This window comes from Falco biarmicus, chromosome 5, assembly GCF_023638135.1.
Source record: "Falco biarmicus isolate bFalBia1 chromosome 5, bFalBia1.pri, whole genome shotgun sequence".
NCBI classification, from domain to species: domain Eukaryota; kingdom Metazoa; phylum Chordata; class Aves; order Falconiformes; family Falconidae; genus Falco; species Falco biarmicus.
In genome coordinates, this window is record NC_079292.1 from 84,322,607 (window position 1) to 84,337,658 (window position 15,052).

Below are 15,052 nucleotides of genomic sequence, written 5' to 3' on the forward strand. Positions count from 1 at the left end.
GGCTTTAGGATGTCAAAGAGTTGAAAGGTCTCACGGCTGGCTGTTCTTCGGAAAGGAAGATTTGGGACTCTGGTGGTGGAGGGAGTGTTGGGGACAGTGAGTGCGTGCTAAGGGACATAGCTACAGCATGTGTGTCGGACCAGTTACTGTTTGCTGCGACAAAGAAGTATCTTGGGCATCTACCAGGGCGTGAGAATCGGCTCAGTGCAGCTGGCTGGGGCAAGTGCTGTACTGCTGTAAGAAAATGTAGTGCTGTCCTCTAGGGAAATCTTCAGGAAAAATACCTGTTAGACCCCCAGTGTAGACAAAGGAGAGGAAAGATGGGATGAGAGATTCCAAGGAGATACATCAAAGCTAGTTTCATCTGCAGTTTATCAACGACGGATGTAGAACATAGACATACGCAAATAATTCTAATGACATTCTCATCCAGCAATTTGGAGGTTAAACTACGTGATCTTGCTTTCTTCTATAGAGCATTCTGTGTTTCCTGCTTCACCGGAGTCTTCCCTCAGATTATTATTCTGGGTACTTCCAATGTCCCATCTCTCTAGAGCAGGATGTAAAAGCGGTTAGCTGTTATGATCTGGACAGTCTTGGTGTCCTGTGTGTGGATCTGCAAATTACTCAAATGTCTTGGAGCAAAAGAAAAGCTGTGGAGAGTGATTGATGTGCGGGCCCATGGCCCTCTTTCTACAGTGGTTCTGCATTACACTGTGCTGCTTACATCCTTCTCTGTTGAACTCTTGCTTCCATGAAGGGAGTAAGTGGTCGAACGTGTTGGTTCATCAGTAAAGGCATTTTCCAAGATTTGTTGCACTGATTGCCATGCCTTTGCCCTGAAGTCCCGTCCCACAAAAACATAGAGCAGGGGGTTAATGCAGCTGTTGGCATAGGCAAGTGCTGTAGAGAGGTGATCCCAGAGGATCAATGACTCCTCCATTGTTTCAAGAGTAGGTACAATGGACAGAATCCCAACTACGTGGTACGGAGCCCAGCAGATGAAGAATGCAGCTACCACGAGCACAATTGTTCGCAGCATCTTGTTGCGTGGCTTGTGAAACTGATTGGCACGCATTCTGAAAGCAATAAGAGCATAGCAAACTGCCATTATGCCAAAGGGGAGTACAAAGCCAAAGACAGCTCTAGTGATGTTAATTAGCACTAAGGGAAGCGGCACAGAAGAGAGATCTTCGTAGGAATTTCCCCATGTGTCATTACCGTTGTAGGCTAAAGATGGGTATTCTTCCAATAACTCATTTACAGAACCCTCTATATGATCTTGCTCCTCAAAATCTCCAAAACTGTACCCACAGTGAGTTCTGTTCTCAAGAGTGCTAGTGTCACGGTAGTAGAAGACAGGACAGCAGAAAATGAAGGCTAGGATCCAAATGCCAAGGCATATTATTGATACAGGTTTCACTGTCCGATGATTTTGGCACCAGACAGGTTTCATCACAAGGAGGCACCGGTCAATGCTGATGGCCACAAGTAGGAAGACACTAGCAAACATAGTGAAGATTATGACTGATGGGATGATTTTGCAGAGGAACCAACCATATGGCCAGTGTTCATGGAGGGCCAGGTGAACAACAAAAAACGGCAAGGACAAGCAGCACATGAAGTCAGCCACAGCAAGGTTTAGGAACCAGACAATGTTCACAGACTTTTTCATTTTCAGACCAGCTACCCAGATCACCAGTCCATTGCCAGGGATACCGAAGATGAAAACGATGATGAAGACAACAATGGAGACAATGGATTCTGATGCATAATACACAGCAGCCTGTTCATGTGAACTGCTGTGATCCAGGAGTTCAGGCATTTCTGTAGCTATAGAACAGAAAGCAAATTAGTAAGCAATTCACACCTCCTCCCCGAAGTCTTCCCTTTATCTGTACTGAAGCGTCTCTGAGTCAGGTGACAGTACAGAGCTGTCAAAGGCTTTTACTAATCTGACCATTATACACCACCATCATTCCCATGGTGGCTAAGCTACGTAAGGCCCACTACTCAACCAGGGGGCTGTGTACCGTTCAGTTCTCGTACCTCTGTCATCCCCTTTGATTTCAGTCTGGTTCTTTTTAATCTCGGGAATGGAGGTGTCTGTTCACATGCCTACCCCCCAAACTGGAGCTCTCCGCTCACATGCCCACACTGTCAGCAGGTGTCTTTCCTGTCTTCCCTTACATACGCTCTGCTTTGGAAAGGTAAGTCAGCATTTTAGTTCCTTTTCCCTCTAAAATGAGTGATTTCTTCTGGCACAACCAGTGAAATGGGTTTATGTTAAGAAAGCAATGCTTGTCTTAAAGAAATAACCCTGCTCCGTTTTCTGGACACTATAAATAGGACAGGACAGCAACTCTGTTTGCTAAGGGGTATTTTTAGGGAAGTCTCAGCAAGCACTTCCTTCTCCCTGTATTTGTTCTGAGCTCTCTGCACATTTCTTGGAAACCTAGTCTTGACGAGACGAAAAGCCAGAAGTGAGCAGTTTAAGAAGAACAGACAGGGATTTAGTTTTAGAAAGAAAAATGAAAACACAGAGTAATAGCAGTAACGCTCTTGAGCCATTTTAGATGTAAGAAAAGGTGTCTTATTGCAAGACAATGAAGTTGAGCCACAGAATACTTAAGTGATGTTTTAAAACTATAAGACCAGTAGTGGAAAAACTTTGATTGCTCAATTATTCTTGGACTTACATCTTAGTAAATTTAGAAGGGAAAGTAAATCTACCAAAGTCAAGGTAAAACAGAAAAATAGCCTGATCTTTGTCCTTTAGGCATTAATAGAATTGTTTATAAAACCCCTGTTAACTAAACCCTTGCCGAATCAATGAAGACAGCTGTGTTGCTGAAAGGTCCCAGAACGCAAGGAAACTGCAGAGGTGACAGCTGAATACACTCTGCAGAAGCAGCTGAGGAGACACAAATAAGACAACCCAGACTGATTCTATTTTAACTTCTATTATGCCGGTACTTAAATGACAGGCAGGGACTGTTGTGTGCAGGACTAAATATCAATACTATTAAAAAAAAAAAAATAATTCCCAAATCAGCAATCTCTTTCTTGTATAGCATATAGTCTAAATGTGGAGTGACACATAAGTGTTAGAACCACTTCATCATGAAGAAAATGAGATAAACAGTTTTACAAACATTGTAATTTACCATTTTTTTGCTAACAACTGCTAAGAGGCTTTTAGGTGAGGGTCACCTGCAAGGAAAGCTGTGAAAGAAGTCATGGGAAGGCAGCAAGGGGCTTAAATTAAAAACTAACAAATTTGTTCCATTTCCCGTGGTCTTGCTGATATACGCAGAAGCGACTTTTACAGGGACAATGGGAGAGCAGTGCTGCAAGAGCTGCATCTTCCTGCCTCCCCATATAGCTACAGAAATTGGTATGAAGGGGGTAAGGAATCAAGGAATGCTGTAAAGATAGTAGTACAAATCCCTACTCCACAGCAAACTGAGGGATGAATCAAAAAGAAAATACCGCCCACGCTGTGTTTTCAAAAGTGCTAAAAGGGCTGCTATGTGGTTATGAAAATGGAAGGGGGAACTGGAGGGGAGAAAGAGGTTTTCAGGAGTGAAGAGTAAGGAACTGCAAATTGAAGAGGAAAACAGAATTCTGCAGCTTATTATACCTACCTGAGTGAAGCAGGTATGTCGATGTGTCAAGAGAGCAAGTACCATCAGTCTCGTCTCTGGAGTGACTGAAGAAAAGAACTCACATGACATTTCAGGAACTGCTTTTTTCCTGTATGTGCAAGTGTGTGTGCTAAGTATGTTCTTTCATCATCATGGAAAGGTTTAGAATGACTGATATTTGAATATTTAGATATGATCTGCTGATAAAATAGTCAACCAAATGAAGCTCTCCCAACATCGTCGAAATAATATAGTGCCCGAGTAAAATAATAATAGAAAGCAAGGGAACGATAGTGCAGTGGATCTGCGTGGCAAGGTTTTGGTGGGGGGTGGGGATACAGGGGTGGCTTCTGTGGAAAGATGCCAGAAGCTTCCCCCATGTGCAATGGAGCCACTGCCAGCCGGCTGCAAGACGGACCCGCTGCTGGCAAAGGCTGAGCTCATCAGTGATGGGGGTAGTGCCTCTGTGACAGCATAGTAAGAAAGGGGGAAAAAAATATCTGCACTAGTGGGACAGGAGTGAGACTGTGCGGGAGCAACAACTGCAGACACCCAGGCCAGTGCAGAAGGAGGGCAGGAGGTGCTGCAGCCCACGGTGTGGCTGGCTGTGCCCCCACAGCCCATGGAGGTCCACGGTGGAGCAGATCCCCACCTGCAGCCCCAGGAGGACCCCACGCCAGAGCAGGCGGATACCCGAAGGAGGCTGTGACCTGTGGGAAGCCCACACCGAAGCAGGTTTGCTGGCAGGACTTCTGACCCCATGGGGGACCCACGCCCCATAGGAAGGACCAACGCTGCAGCAGTGTGTGAAGAACTGCAACCCATGGGAAGGGCTCATGCTGGAGAAGCTCATGGAGAACTGTCTCCTGTGGGAAGGACCCACATGGGAGCAGGGGAAGAGTGTGAGGAGGAAGGAGCAGCAGAACTAATGTGGTGAACTGACCGTAACCCCCATTCATTGTCCCCCTGCACTGCCTGGGGGGAGAACATAGGGAAACTGGGAATTAAGTTTGGCTTGGGAGGAAGGGGTGGGGTGGGGGGAAGGTGTTTTTTCTGATTTGAATGGTAATATATTAAACTAATTTTCCCCATGTTGAGTCCATTTTGCCTGTGACAGTAATAGCGGAGTGATCTCCCTGTCCTTATCTCAACCCATGAGCCTTTTCTATTTTCTCTCCCGTCTGGTTGAGGAGGGGAGTGACAGAATAGTTTTCATGGGTACCTGGCATTCAGCCAGTGTCAAACCATTACAGATAAGCATAGACTATAGTTTACTATAGTTTCCATAAGACAACTGCATCAGTTGTCTTGCCTGTTGGCATAATGCTGACCATTGCTTGATATAATCCATAATTCCAAACCCTGCCATGCCACCGTCAGGTGTCTGATCTGTTGTCCTGTATCCACTTCCATGTTTTATCAGATTAGCACATTCACCTAGCTAATCCCATTTGGGGAATTTTTATCAATCCAGATCAGCTTCTGTCCTAGCTTGAGAGAGCTTAGTTCACCAAATACAGCACACTGTACTCAAACTATAACTGGTCATGTCAAAGGGATTTTAATCTGATTTTTGACCTTTCAGGGTATTAAAAGTCTTGTTGTTTTCTTTTTCTTTTAAAGAAGGAACTTGACGGATGAAAAGTTAGAAGTGGTTCACTGAAATGCTGATAGCACAAAATGTGGCAAGACTATACCAAGAAAAGACATCTATGGCAAGGCGTTTCAAATGTGCAACAATAGTTTTCCTCCGTACACACCCGATTTGGGAAATGAAGACCGCTAGCAGAAATGACAAAGGGCAGGCATACAAGAATCAGCCTCAGTATTTCCGTTTTCGCCTGAAAAATGAACCAGAGCGGAGCTTCTCCTAATCTAGCCCTGTCAGCTATTGACATTCTTTGCTGTGAGGGTGCATTGCTGGCTTACGTTCAGCTTTTTGTCCACCAGGACCACAACATCATCATTCTCTGCAAAGCTGCTTTGGTGGTTAGCCACCAGCATGTATTAGTGCTTGGGCTGTTCCCCCCGCAGGCACAGGACTTTGCACTTCTTCCTGAACATGAGGTTCCTGTCTGCCCAGTTCTCCACAATGTCAGTTCCTCTGAACAGTCACAATCATCAGCCACTCCTACCAGCTTTGTATCACTTGCAAACTTGTTAAGGGTGCACCTTGCTTCATCGTCCAGGTCATTAACAAAAAGTTAAACAGTACTGGAACAAGTGTCAACCGCAGCCAGACACCACTAGTGACTGGTCTCCAGCTGGACTTAGTACTTCTGATCACCACCCTCTGAGACCAGCATTTCAGTCACTATTCAGTCCCCCTCACTGCTTTATCTAGCGCGTACTCCATCAGCTTGTCCATGAGGATGATCATATTGAAGTTTATGTTGATGTACAGTCTCAACTCGCCACCACAAGCCGGCTAAAACCTTAATGCAAGTTACCACTTATATTGCCATTTCAGGTTTGTTACAACAAAACTGCACCAGTCTATCAGTTACTAAACAGTAAAGCAATTGCAACTGTACACACAGAGTGGTGATGTACTCTAGGTAAGTTACTACCATTCGAAGAAAAAACACCCGTCACTGCAGAAAGTTCTATGAAAAATCATGTCAACACACAACGCAAGGTAAATATAACAGGAAGTATTTAGCTGCTTCTTGAATACTGAATGCTGTTGTGGTCCTCGATCTTAAAAACAATTATAGAATCAGAAAGCCATGGATCAGAATGGCTTCTTTTGGCGGACAAGCTAAATAGATGAGAAAGATGTCTCTTTCCCAAGATGAATCAAAGTGGCAATATGAGACACACATGGAGAAGGTGACATGAATTCTTGTAGCACGAGAACTAGGAGGTATCAAATTAAATGATCAGGTAGAAGTTTATAACAAAACTACACTTTTTCATACTGCATAATTAGATTCACGGCTCCAGGGATGATATGGGCAGCCAAACATTTAAGTTTAAAAAAAGCAAATAGATGAATCCACTAAAGGAGTCTGTAAATATTGCTAACAAATGCACACCAAACCTCTGGCCCACAGAGCCGTTATACTACAGATTGCTAGGATAGTATACTAGGAAAGTGTAATTCCGTACTGTTTTATAGGCTTTATTTAAGCAGCTCTGTTCCTCTCCAAGGTCTGCCTCTCACTGACGTCTTCGCCTTATTTCTGGCAGCCTGGCAAGCAATGCAACACTAGCATATTGCAAGCAGGGAGGCAGAGCCTGCCTTTACACTGTGGCATTGGTTATCAGTGCTGTCTACTCCTACTAGCTCTTGTGCAGGCTGCATAAAAGGGCTCAAATCTCTCTTCTCTGGGCTGGTACCTGTCCGCCCCGGCAATCAGCCTGGCAGGGCACCCACACAGCAGGGTGTGAGCCTCTGCTCCTTGGGGCATCGAAATCTGCCACAAAGCAGAGCGTGTCAGCCCCTCCCTCCCACTGCAGGGAGGCAGAGCAAGCTGGCAGAGGGAAAGGGAAAAGGAAGCTGCGCATTTGCGTCATTCTGTATCTGTTCAGGTACTTAGCTCACCCCAGTCACGCGTCTTTCCCGTGTATCTACTCGTACAGCTGCGAGCATAATTTCTGGGGAAAACTAGGCTTATTACATTTAGATATGCTAGTTAAATTACAACTATCCTACTTTGTTATTCTTAATGACCCAAGATAATTCCTGTCCTTGGCTTCAAAATATCTTCACTTACTAGGGCTATGGAATCACCAGTACAGACCCCGTTTCTTTGTTTCAAAGTTTTTCTGCACCACTTGCTGTCAAGAGATACAGTGCTGGGCTAGTTGGATGCTTGGCCTGACAGGACAGCTTGTTTGACTGCTGTGACTGAGGTTCATTACCATCTTGTTCCATTTATCTCTGGGAACAGCAAGAAACAAACCTCCAGGTACCATTTCAGCTCTCACTGCACTGACTAACACTACTCCCTACCGGAAAAAAGTAATTCCTCAAACGTAGTGCTGTTTCATTCACTTTTTGCTTTACCCTCAGCAATAAACTGTGCTTACTGTCTTCCATGGAGAGCTTAAATTGCTTCCTAGCACAATTAGCTCACGCTACGCCCACCCCTGGCTCTGTGGATACGTAAGTTTGCTTGTAACTTTTCTCACACCTTGTCTTCCACTTTTCAGAGTAAGTATTTAGTACTTTTTAGAGACTCAGGCATAGGCTACTGCATAGCAGTGAACTGCAACGCCAGTTGTCACTAGAAAGTCACTATTAAAAACCCAGCAGCTTAAATGCTAGTAGTTTTACCATATTTAATAAATAAAACTAGCATCTATACACTTATTTTGGCCACATTTCTGGGAAGTCACACTCCTGAAGTTAACGTTTACATAGCAGGCATTTTCACCGCTTCTAGCTGCAAAGCTTGTAAAGGTTTGTGCTGCGTCTGCTCTTTGGCTTGGCGTTTTGCCACAGGCCTCCCGAGCCTGGCGCCACAGGCCACACCAAACTCCATTCGCTTAAACCCCAAGCTTCGGCCCAAGGCTGCAGAAAGGACCCCGCGCCGGGGGGCAGCGCCCGGGCCCGCGGCCGACCAGGAGCCCACGAGCCCCCCAGGACAACCGTGTGGCGGCACAAAGCCCAGCCCCGTGCTTCGGCCCGGCCTGACCCCGCCGCCTCTCGCTCGGTGCCGCCGCGTACCGGGCTGGCGGGAGGCCGGTGCCTCAGGGCCTCCCCCGGCCCCCCCGCGGGGCTGCCGGCAGTCAGGGCCGCCCCATAGCGCGGACCCGGCCTCCCCGGGGGCGCCTTATCCCGCCCGGCTCTGCCCGCTCCCGCCACGGCTCCGCCCAGGCCCAGGACGGCGCCCGGCACCGTTCCATCGGCCCGAACCGAACATGGCCGCGGCAGGCTCCGTGCGGAGCTGCCAGGATCCAAGATGGCGCCAACGCCCGCTGCTGTGTCAGAAGGGGCTCCGAGATGGGCTCCGAGATGGCCTCCTCCCCGCCCCCGCGCTTTGAGCTGCCAGGATCCAAGATGCCTGCCTGCCCGCCCGCCCGCCCGCCCGCCTCGCCTCTGACGTGGCTGGCTTCCCGCCCGGCCGCCCCAGCGTCCCTAGGCGCTGTCTGCCCTCATCAAAGATGGCGGTCGGAAGCGTCCCCGGTTATTAGGCTCCCGCCCGTCGCTCCGTGCCGGGTGGTTGGGCTCGGCGGCCGAGATGGCGGCGGCAGAGCTGGAGTACGAGTCCGTCCTCTGCGTGAAGCCCGATGTCAACGTCTACCGCATTCCGCCGCGCACTTCCAACCGCGGGTACAGGTGAGGCAGCGTGCGGGGCCCAGGGTCGCTCCGGCTCGGTGCGGCCCAGCCCAGCCCTGGCTGCAGGGGCCGGGCCCGGGCTGGGGCGTCCAGCCCCGAGCGCGGTCTCAGGCAGCCGTGGCCCGCGGCTGCAGGCGGGTCAGGCCCGTCCCCCGGGGCCTTGGCCCGCAGCGGCCTGAGCCGCCTGTGGCGGGGGCTGTGGGCCCGGCGGCGGCAGCGTGTGCCCCGCGCCGTGGGGAGCAGCGGCCGCTCTGTGAATCCCGTGAGGGCACCTGAGCAACGTGCTCCTCCGGGGCTGGCCGCTGCCCCCGGTTTGCCCAGTTCCCTGGGCTGTCAGCGGTGTGGTGTAGCGGCATGCAGAACTTGGCCTGTGGGCTCTCGCAGCTAGCAGGGAAGAAGGCAGGAGTTCAGCATGGTTTTTGAGAACAGGTTGCAGGACCAGGAGTTAAAAATGCTTCCTCTCCCTAGCCCTCCTCTCTCTAGCTAGAGCCAGGGGAGCGCAGCTGCAGGCCGAGCCCACAGACCTGCTGGAGAAGGGGGTTTGCGCTCTGAAGCGCCCATAGCTGTTGGTGGTACAAGGTTTGATGACCTTGGCAAACCATTGCCACTGTGGATGTCGTGTCTGGCCACAGGTGTTTGTTTCCAGTTGTAAAATCCGTAGGTTGGGGCTTTTTGATATTTTTTTTTTCCCTTCACAACAGTCTGTAGCAAAGAGTTTGGGCTAGTCAAGATGGCTGTGCATATGATGTTTTCCCTAGTGTAAGCTAGTTGCCTCTTTGCCCAGAAGTACTTGATACCATTTTACAGCAATAGGGTAGAATAATTGAGTAGTTTTTCAACATGCTAGTAACTAACTCTGGGGTCTTCCTGACGCTCACAAGTCATTTATTAGTTGCTTTTGGGCTTGCTGTTCCAAGTGAGTTTCAGTCTTCACGCGTCTGCAAGCTTATCAAGGTAAAGTCAGAGTTGCTGTTTTCTGGACTGTATCTGTTTGCCTTTACCCAGCGGAAAGAGGCTGGTCAGAGCCTTGTGTGTTGACTGGCAGCAACAGGGAGGAGCTGAGGCTTCATATGTTGTTTGGGGAGAGAAGTGGAATAAGGCAGCTGGAGGTGATGAAGGTTTGTGAGCAGAGACTTTTGCTGACATGGTTGGACATAAGTGGAGGCGTTGATGCATGGTCAGTGAACAATTGCTTTTCTTTTTAGGGCATCAGACTGGAAATTGGACCATCCAGACTGGACAGGGCGGCTTCGTGTCACCTCCAAAGGCAAAACTGCATACATAAAACTGGAGGACAAGGTTTCAGGTAAGGGAAAGGCTGTGGCTTGACAAGACTGTGACTATGATTGCTGCTTATGAGCCTGTGCTTGTAAGCCTGCTCAGAGCTGTGCGTGGCAACCCTGGCCATGCTTTAGCAAGAGGTTGCTCTCAACGCTCAATTCTTTGTCTGCAGGAGAACTCTTTGCCCAGGCTCCTATAGATCAGTACCCTGGCATTGCAGTAGAGACTGTGACAGATTCCAGCCGCTATTTTGTCATTCGAATTCAGGATGGGACTGGTGAGTTGCAAGATCGTGTATGTGCCAAGGGTTAGGGGTGGAGGAGACTTAGCCTGGTGGAGCTGGGTGTGCGCCAGGTGGATTGAAATGGTTTTGGGAATACTGTAAAGTCTGGGTAGTGTGCCTAGAGGGCTAGGAAGGCAAGGTTAACATAGGAGGGTTCTTTATGTTGCGCAGAGTCCAGGGGCTGGGAAGGAACGTTCAGTTTCTGAGAGTGCCACATGGGAAGAAGGGTGGATCCTGAAGTCTAGGAACAATGAACTGCTGTGAGCTGCTAGCGTCCAGCTGCAGGTGTGTCGGAGGGAGGCAGCACAGAGTGGTGTAGGAGAAGCAGAAGGATTTTGGAGTAAATGAACACAAGGGCCCATTTGCAGGGCACCTCCAATGACTCCTCCTGTCTCCTTGCTAGGACGAAGTGCTTTTATAGGCATTGGCTTCACGGATCGTGGTGATGCCTTTGACTTCAACGTCTCTTTGCAGGATCACTTCAAGTGAGTTGTGCTTTTCTGGAATGCTGTTTTTCCTCTGGCCTGTAGAACATGGTGGGTGGTGGTGCATGTTCATTTAGTGCAGGCTTCCATGGGATGGTCCTGAAGTCCTACTCTGGCTCCATCAGGGACACTTGAGTGTGCTGCCAACTGTTGTGCGAGCTGAGAGTCCTGCAGAGTCAGATCTATAAGTCTTAAGCTTAGGTCCTGTGATACTACAGATGCAGTGTAGAAAGTCTCTTGGGTTTGTGGTGGTCCCAGCTTTTTGCTGTACTACACTGGGAGTAGGGAGGTAGCTGGTCTGTCAAGGCAAGGTAGTTCTTTGGCGGGATGGGGAGAGGAGCCATGCATTTTTCTGAAACCCCATTCCCCTTTGCCACAGGGTCTTACATCTTCCTCTTCTTTTTAGGTGGGTGAAGCAGGAGACTGAGATCTCCAAGGAGTCCCAGGAAGCTGACACACGTCCCAAATTAGACTTGGGGTTTAAGGAAGGGCAGACCATCAAACTGAACATTGGGGTAAGCAGCACAGTTTACCCTGCTTCTTTCTCTGCATATGCCAGTGGAGACTCTTCCTCACTTGTCCTTTCTTTTTATACAGAACATGACAACAAAGAAAGGAGGAGCAGCTAAACCCCGTGTGTCTGGATCGGGGGGCCTAAGCCTGCTGCCACCCCCACCAGGAGGCAAAATTGCAGTCCCTCCTATACCTCCCCCTTCTTCCACAGCCATTGCCAACCATGTCACACCGCCACCCGTGCAGAAATCCAGTACTGTGAGCAATGCAGGTAAATGTCAGCATACAGCAAACAGTCTGTTGGATACTAGTAGGTGCAAAGAGAGGCAGGAGGCCTGCTTTAGAGAACCGGTGTTCAGTCTGGTGCCAGTAGTGCCTGTGAGACGTAATTTTTCCTGAGGGCTTTGCTGTGTTTGACCTGAGGATCTCCGTGCTTGTTTAATAGTACTTGCTTGTTCTCCTTGCAACAAGGACTGAATTGTAGCTTCTCTCTTTGCGAAAGGAGAAACCAAGCGACTTGGTCAAAACAGTTAGGACAGTGGGATGGGTATGAAATTTAAGTAGTTGGATTTTTCTGAACTTGTGTGTGCTTTAGGGGCACTAGCAGAGCTGTGTAGGGTATCCAGAAAAGTACTGCATGGTCACTTGCTTTCTGCAGAAAAATACAGCTAGACTTGCGGTTCTTCTTGAAAGATGCAAGAAAAGCACTTCTTGGCAATCTTTGAATAGGGAGACTGCAAGCTTTAGTATGAACAGCAGAAAGAGGTGCAAAGTGTAGTGGGATTGTGGATATAGCTATACATATTAAAAATATGTAGATAATTTTATATAGTATGTATTACATATAAAAATAATTATTAAAATGTATATGTTGAACTTCATATATGTGTGTATGTATGCATATACACGCATGTATGTGTATGAAGTTCAGCAAGGCCAAGTTCAAGTTCCTGCACCTGCAGTGGGGCAATTACCAGTATCAATACACACTAGGGGATGAGTGGATTGAGAGCAGCCCTGCAGACAGTGACTTAGGGATACTGGTGGATGAAGAATTGGTTATGAGCCAGCAATGTGCGCTTGCTTGCAGCCCAGAAAGCCAGTTGTATCCTGGGCTGCACAAAAAGAAGCATGGCCAGCGGATTGAAAGAGGTGATTCTTCCCTGCTGCTCCACTCTTAAGACGCCACCTGGAGTACTGCATTCAGCTCTGGGGTTCCCAGTCCAAGGAAGACATGGCTTTGTTAGAGCGGGTCCAGAGGAAGGCCACAAAAATGATCAGAAGGCCGGTGGAACACCTCTCCTGTGAATAAAGACTGGGAGAGTTTGGGTTGTTCAGCCTGGAGATGAGAAGGCTCTGGGGAGACCTTATGCAGCCTTTTCAGTGTATAAAGGGGGCTTGTAAGGAGGATGAAGAGAGACTTTTTTTACAAGGGCCTGTAGTTACAGGACAAAGGGCCCAGGTTTCAAATTGAAAGAGGGTAGATTTAGATTGGATATTTGGAAGAAATTCTTTGCTGTGAGGGTGGTGAGACACTGAAACAGGTTGCCCAGAGAAGTTGTGGATGCTCCATCATTGGAAGTGTTCAAGGCCAGACTGGATGGGGCTTTGAGCAACCTGATCTAGTGGAAGGTGTCCCTCCCCGTGGCAGGGGGTTTGGACTTAGATGGTCTTTAAAGGTCCCTTCCAACCCAAACCATTCTGTGATTCTGTAACAAAGAGGTTGCTGCAGTCTTCCGGATGCTGTGTGAAAAGCGTGACCGTACAGAGGTGTCTGGAGAGCTGATGATACCCTAATGAAGCCAGAAACTTCAGCAGTGCTGTATGCAGATCAGTGAGAAGAAACCACAAGCTTCTGGATAGGGCGGGGCTCCAGTGCATGGTTCGTATGGTTAAGGTGGTGCCTTTTTGGCAACTGTTAATAATTGCTGAGCTTGGGCTGAGTCTAAGCCATGTCTGTTGGGAGAGGTATTACGTCACAAATCTGCCAGTTGGTGTGCTGCACGGGGACTGAAGAGTGCCTGAAGAGTGTACCCCTGCGGCATGAGCTGGATGCTCTGCGCACTTTCAGCAAAGTTGTAACTTCCTTCTTCTGGTGGGATAGCTGGAGTCCCTTCAAAGATTCTCTGTGCCTGCATGCAGCAGTTTGTGTAAGATGACAGTTTAAATGCTTGTAAGGTTTTCTTCTTGATTACCTTGATTTTTTTTTTTTTTCCTTTTTGTTTTCTTCTGCATTAGATATTCTATTAGACTTAGATGCCCCTGCATCTGCATCCAAGGCACCAGCATCAGCTACCACAGACCTCTGGGGAGACTTCAGCACTGCATCCAGGTAAACTGGTGAAGGGAACTGTACACAAGAAGCGTAATGTCCTGACGGGCACTGGAAGAGCTGTAAGTTAAGAAGTCTTACTAGATCTGCTCCTTTGATTCTCCTTTCTTTTATTTCAGTGCTGTTCCCAATCAGGCTCCTCAGCAGTCCAACTGGGTCCAGTTCTGAATGGTCAAAGCAATGGAATGGGACAAACTGATGACCAAGAGGCTCTAGAGGCACCAAATGGGATCAGAGGGGGCACAAACCTCTCTAGTCTTCAATCAGAAACAAATCGGGACAATCCTTCCTTTTTAAACCAGATCTTCACTTCAGTCAGAACTTACTATTTTTGATCCCACAGTGAAACCACTGAACCTGAAGCGAACATGCTGACTCCTCACAAGATGGGCAAGGAGAGAGGTAGTCTCAACACAAAACCTTCTTTGAATTATGTCTGTGGTGAGGAGTGAGCCTCCCTATGCACGCACTACTCTTCCTGTCTGGTGCAATTGATAGTGCTCAATGTTCCTGTGCTCTTGTGGGAGGAGTTATGCAAGTCCTTGAGTAGACCTGCTGCCATTGTGCTGTAGCTCCAGGTGGGTGCCCCATCTTGAGGCTCCTTGTTTGGTTTGCGGGTTCACTGGAGGAACTTATCTCATTTTCACTCCTTTCTCCCACCCCATGCAAAGGCCTCATTGTCATTGAGATGTTTTAACTGGAAATAGCTTTTTTTTTTTTTTTTTTAAAAAAAGCCTGTTTTTATAATTTGGTAGTTACTTGCACTAGATGACAGCCAGGTAATCCCACCAGTCAGCATTTCATGTTCCTGCGTCACTATCCTGAGCCCTGGCCTTGTGACTTGGCACTGTTACAAGTATTGCATATCCATGCCACAGTAAGAACTATGGTGGGACAGTGGTTTATTCTCTGGTGAAGGGACAGTCTCCTTCCCCTTCTCAGCTCACACTTGTCTGGGTAAGAAATGTATAGTAGGCCCAGTGGTGAGAACTGTGGCAGCAAAATTCTCCCACCTGTGTTCTTTCTTGTGGCTTTTATTCTGAGGCTAACTTTCTGGGGATGTGAGCTGGGTATTGCAACTTGGGTGGTTTTTTTTCCAATTTTATTTTTAAAGTACCCCAAACCGCCTCCATTTCCTCTGGTTTAGGGCATTAGAAAGAGGAAAAAGGCTCTTATTCTCTGCTCTTCTCTATTTGGGAGAGTTTCCTGAGGCCCTTCGATCTG

The 15,052-nt window shown here is 48.1% G+C and overlaps 2 protein-coding genes across 2 annotated transcripts; one reads left to right on the forward strand and one right to left on the reverse strand.

Annotated features, from left to right (window-relative positions):
* Positions 1–355: 355 nt before the first annotated feature.
* Positions 356–4,344, reverse strand: C3AR1 (complement C3a receptor 1). The gene is made up of 2 exons (XM_056341550.1): positions 3,648–4,344; positions 356–1,833 (listed from the first exon to the last, which is right to left on the reverse strand). Exon 2 carries the CDS (start codon positions 1,823–1,825, stop codon positions 710–712), a length of 1,116 nt encoding a protein of 371 aa, XP_056197525.1. The 5' UTR covers positions 1,826–1,833; positions 3,648–4,344; the 3' UTR covers positions 356–709.
* Positions 4,345–8,723: 4,379 nt separating this feature from the next.
* NECAP1 (NECAP endocytosis associated 1) lies at positions 8,724–14,549 on the forward strand. Its single transcript, XM_056341553.1, has 8 exons — positions 8,724–8,934; positions 10,140–10,240; positions 10,388–10,492; positions 10,902–10,983; positions 11,390–11,498; positions 11,581–11,767; positions 13,735–13,828; positions 13,948–14,549. Exons 1-8 carry the CDS (start codon positions 8,837–8,839, stop codon positions 13,994–13,996), a joined length of 825 nt encoding a protein of 274 aa, XP_056197528.1. The 5' UTR covers positions 8,724–8,836; the 3' UTR covers positions 13,997–14,549.
* Positions 14,550–15,052: the final 503 nt, after the last annotated feature.

Excerpts from the sequence above, each read along its gene's own strand:
- C3AR1 (XM_056341550.1), bottom strand. The coding sequence starts at position 1,825 with ATGCCTGAACTCCTGGATCACAGCAGTTCACATGAACAGGCTGCTGTG.
- NECAP1 (XM_056341553.1), top strand. The coding sequence starts at position 8,837 with ATGGCGGCGGCAGAGCTGGAGTACGAGTCCGTCCTCTGCGTGAAGCCC. Across the intron at positions 8,935-10,139 it reads ACTTCCAACCGCGGGTACAG|GGCATCAGACTGGAAATTGG; the intron begins GTGAGGCAGCGT and ends TTTTCTTTTTAG. Across the intron at positions 10,493-10,901 it reads TCGAATTCAGGATGGGACTG|GACGAAGTGCTTTTATAGGC; the intron begins GTGAGTTGCAAG and ends TCTCCTTGCTAG.